At 39.4% G+C, this 4613-nt stretch overlaps 1 protein-coding gene across 1 annotated transcript; it reads right to left on the reverse strand.

Annotated features, from left to right (window-relative positions):
* Nucleotides 1–2439: 2439 nt before the first annotated feature.
* Nucleotides 2440–3126, reverse strand: LOC125314157 (ethylene-responsive transcription factor 1-like). The gene has a single exon (XM_048275645.1). It carries the CDS (start codon nucleotides 3124–3126, stop codon nucleotides 2440–2442), a length of 687 nt encoding a protein of 228 aa, XP_048131602.1.
* Nucleotides 3127–4613: the final 1487 nt, after the last annotated feature.

The following is a 4613-nucleotide window of genomic DNA, read 5'->3' on the forward strand; positions in this document are numbered from 1 at the left end:
CTAAGGCCCCCATATGCACTACTTAGCTTGTCATCTATCCATGATTCATTCTTTTTCTCATCTTCACTAAAGTGCAACTTGGTGCATGTTCAAAGATGACTTACAACGGGGTGAGTAATCAAAGTACAATGGCTCGGTACATAGTGATATTTCAACAAACAGGTGATGGGTGACACAAATATCGACTAAGGCACAAATGGTTTCGTACATGAAGTTGCTCGGTCCACAAAGACAGTACTACAAACATGTGGCAGGTGACATAGGGCACAGCCAAAGGTGGGATTTGAAGGGGGGCAGGGTGGGGAGTTGTGGTGTGACGAAACTTGGAGGAAAGATGGAATGAAGGGAGCTCTAGATCTGCTGGCAAGGCATCACAGTATTTAGGAGCTTGGAACCTACAAGAGCAGAAGTGCGTCCAGCCAAAAAAAGATAACGTTGAGTGGATGTGGGTGAATATATTTTCTATGGAGAGTCTATAACGTGGGAAAGGTGTATAATGAGAATCGTTGTAGTCATGGCTAAATAGGAGGGGAAATTGGGAATTAGGGTTTGAAAAAAGAGACTATCTCGAGGATAGAAAGAGCTCTCACTTGGAGTGGAAGAGTAGGATTAGGGTTTTGAAAGAGGGAACTATCACCACGGATAGAAAGAGCTCTCACTAGGAGAGAGAGAGAGAGAGAGAGAGAGAGGATCCACAACGTGGAGGATTGGCTCCATTCACCCTCTATTAGCTTCTGCCAATTTTAATGTAAAATTGCTCAGTTGGATGGAAAATGGATAGTAATTGAGTTGACTTGTTCGGCAGATGAACATATAGATTTCTGGGATTATCTTAGTAGACTTTTTTTTGGTGGTGGAACTAAGTTCATAGAGCCTAATAATCAGATGAGTGAGTGTTACCTTTCTTCTTCAAAAGCACAAGTGAACAGATAAATTTACCCTTTTACTTGCTAGGTCAATTGAGTTATTGTCATATAAAATTATTAGCATGTGAAATAATTTCGAGTTGCCTTAGCTTAAGATTTCCATTTATCGTGGAGATAGAGTAAAATTCACTTAGTAAAGAGCTATAATGAACTTCAAATGAGTGTCCTAGGGTTTTATTGATCGAACTTGACCCGGCTGGAGAAATAAAAATTCGTTTGGAGGACTTTAAATCTTACCAACAGCTACATATGTTCATTAGATTGGAACATCATGATACATAGATTGAATGAATTCATTCTTCTTCCTTTTTTGATAGTTTAATGCAATCGATCTGTTTTGTTGAAATTATTGATGATTCGCACATTAAGTCGTGTCAACAAACCAGTTCAGAAGAACCCCTTTAGGCAACTTAACATGAGCAGACGCTCCGGCAAGGACTTGATACTGAGTCGGGGATACATTCGGGATTCAGAGCACCAGCATCAAAATTCTAAGCCATTATTTATTGAATTTTTCATGTCCAAGAGGTGTCAATACATTGCTTAGTCGTTTTATTGTTCTAAAAGGGAAGGGCAGCTGACACTTTCTGACTATTTCTTACTTGACTTGAGCTTACCGAGCTTGAATTTTAATGCGCGGTTGAGTGGGAGCACTTGATATGCTTACCCTAAGCTTTTCTATGTCCCTACATATATGAGTACGTTCAATTGGCCAATTGAGTTTTAATTCCCCTATTCTTGATTTATAAGCTATTTGAACATAAAGGGAATCAACTCCCTGTCGAGTAGTCAACGATTCAATCTTGATGGATTTACACGGTCAAAATCAACTCTACTCTTTACGTTCCCGACAGAAGCAGTAATTTAGTAATAAACCCATGATTCTAGGATGCGTTTGTTTCACAAAAAATAAATGATTTGAAAATTATTTTTCTAAAATAGTCGCTTGTATCACTTGAATTAAGTTGTTATTGAAAAATATTTTCATTATCAACAACTCAATTTGTTTAAATAATTTTGTGAACGATGAAGATATCTTTCATTCATTCATTTGTGTAAGCAATATAAATGACTATTTTTTTTTTTTGTAAAATGTCTTTCAAATCAGTTATTTTTTACGAAATAAATGGAACCTTAAAGTTGGTTAATTTCTCTATATGTCCCCACCTCTCAATGTTCATTTTCCAATTCTCTTCTGCATAAATGAACACGTAAATTCACATATGTGTGATTATCTTTGGTGGCGACTCAAAGCAGTGTAAGTGCAAATTCTTTGGTGTGATAGCATGGAAAATTACTGAGAAGAAGCAACGCTTTGCAATTTTCTCCCAATAAAGTTTGACTGAGCCGCCGTCGGAATTTCCTCTAATTAGAACCCAAAAAAAAGTAAAATTACTATAAACACTAGGGTCAGACACTTTTTCCCCACACAATGGCTAAAAATCATTAGAACCGCACAATGACTTGAAAATAACTAAACCTCTCAATTTTCTCAGTTTCAAGCTCCACTCCGTTAAAACCGCAGGACATAGCAATTAAGCTCGTCGGGGTCGCCGGCGGGGCCAGTCAAATCCTCCATTCTCCACTTCGAATCCAGCGAGCTGCTCTCAGCCTCAGCCGAGCGGAGCCGTTTCCGAGTCACCCTCACCGGCTCCGCCTCATCGCAACCGATCAAGTGAGGGAAATTCAGCCGGGCCTTGGCCCCGCGCATCGCGAACGCTGCACGGTCGTAAGCCAACGCAGCCTCCCGCGGGGTCTCGTAGGTCCCGAGCCACCTCCTCGCACCGTTCCTCTTCGGGTCCCGAATCTCTGCTGCATACGTCCCCCACGGCCGCCTCCTCACTCCCCGGTAGAGACACCCTCCGGGCCGGGTGTCACATTCACGCGTCACTGCGGGTGTGGCCTCATTCGCTTCGACGTGTCCATAATCCACGACAGATTGCTCATTCAATGAGCTGGGCGACTCGAACCCGACAGCATCTTTCGGGGGATCGTGATAGGCGTTCACGTCCTTGTAATCATTTGCGTCCAGCGACGGAAATGTGCCGCAGCTTGAATCTGGGAAATGGAATTGAACATTTTGGGCGATTTTCGCTAGGGTTTCGAAGTAGTCGCCGTCGTCGTCGTCGAGAAGATGCTGGCGAATGCACTCTAAAAGAGCAACTTCTGATTCTGACATTGTGGAACTTGTTGCGTGCATGTTGACCCTGAACAGTGGACAGTAATGCGAGGTTGGAGGCTGATTAGGGTTTCGTATGTAGACGCATTCGGGGAGCTAATTAAAGGCCCTTCTTGAAATCCGTACTTCATATTTTTTATTAGCGCCATATGTGCAACTTGGTTGCTTTTCCTAATCATTGTGGCGTGAAGTACGTAGAGGTAGGCTTTCGAGATATTATTGAAAGCATCACTTCTTTTAACATATGATGGCGATGCCGACGACGATATATTGTGGTTAGTAATGTCTCGGGTTGAATCGGTGAATGAAACCCGATCAAAATCCGATCATGTTATTTGAATTAGGAAAGTCTGGATCGTGCTTTTCATTGACTGAACGAACATATGGAGCTTACAATCTTTATTGGAGTTGAAATCCTAATTTGAGTCTATAAGAGGCAGATTTGGTTTTAGCATATTAGAGCGAACAAGAGAAGTTTAGGGTTCTTAATTTGTGAGTTCTCTGCAAGAGATTGTGATATAACATTTATAATGAGTTTATTTTGGATATTATCAAGGTTGAGAAACACTTGAGCGACTGAGTGAGTATAAACTATGTATTATCTAAATTCATGGTGCATTTGTTGACAACTAGTTCACCTCGTGGGATATATGCCGAAACTCACATGCAAGAACATAAATTTCTAGTGCTCTTTATCATTCCACGTGATTTCTTTGGTAATTTTTTTTTCTCATTTTAGACTTGAATTACAAGATCCGTCGGTTTCTTTGTTGCTTAACAATATATTCATCATTATTTGATGAATAAAAACTAGCGAGTGTGCAACTATTTTTTATCCCTTAAATCGTTAAAGTGGAAAGATCATTCAAATCAAGACTTGCTGGGAATTGTAAAAAAAAAATAATAATCTAGAGACATGCTAGACTTACTAAGTCTAGATTACAAAATCAATTTGCTTAGTGATATGTCATATTCTGATTGATTCTCGAAGGAATATGCCTATATGATAGTTTTTTTATCTACTGCGAAATTGATAGCATATTGTAATTCATAAAAATAAAAAATAAAAGATAATAAATAATTAAAAATTGTTTGCTTATGTCTTCCTCTCTTGGACCGACTTCACACAATATTTATAGTTAGAGGTTCCATATTTTCGAAGCCTAGCTCGAAATATTCTTTTAATACCCTCCAACACTTGCTATGAAAAAGTTATATCCCTTCGCTTTTTTAATCAAAATTATCCCGCACGAGGACCATTTTCAAATCATATCTTATTCATCATGTGATGATTATGCTCTCCCTCCATTTGTATAGTGGGGTTCCTCCATCCTTCTCGGCTGTAGATGTCGATAAATTAAAACATCTAAATCCGTGGCGTTGACGACAAGAGCAGCTGTAATTAATGGATCAACACCTTCAATTAAAGGAGTAATTTTGTAATTAATGGATTAACACCTTTAATTGTCAGTGGCTCAGTTTTTTATTATTATTATTATTCTCACGTG

This window comes from Rhodamnia argentea, chromosome 3 (assembly GCF_020921035.1).
Source record: "Rhodamnia argentea isolate NSW1041297 chromosome 3, ASM2092103v1, whole genome shotgun sequence".
NCBI classification, from domain to species: Eukaryota; Viridiplantae; Streptophyta; class Magnoliopsida; order Myrtales; family Myrtaceae; genus Rhodamnia; species Rhodamnia argentea.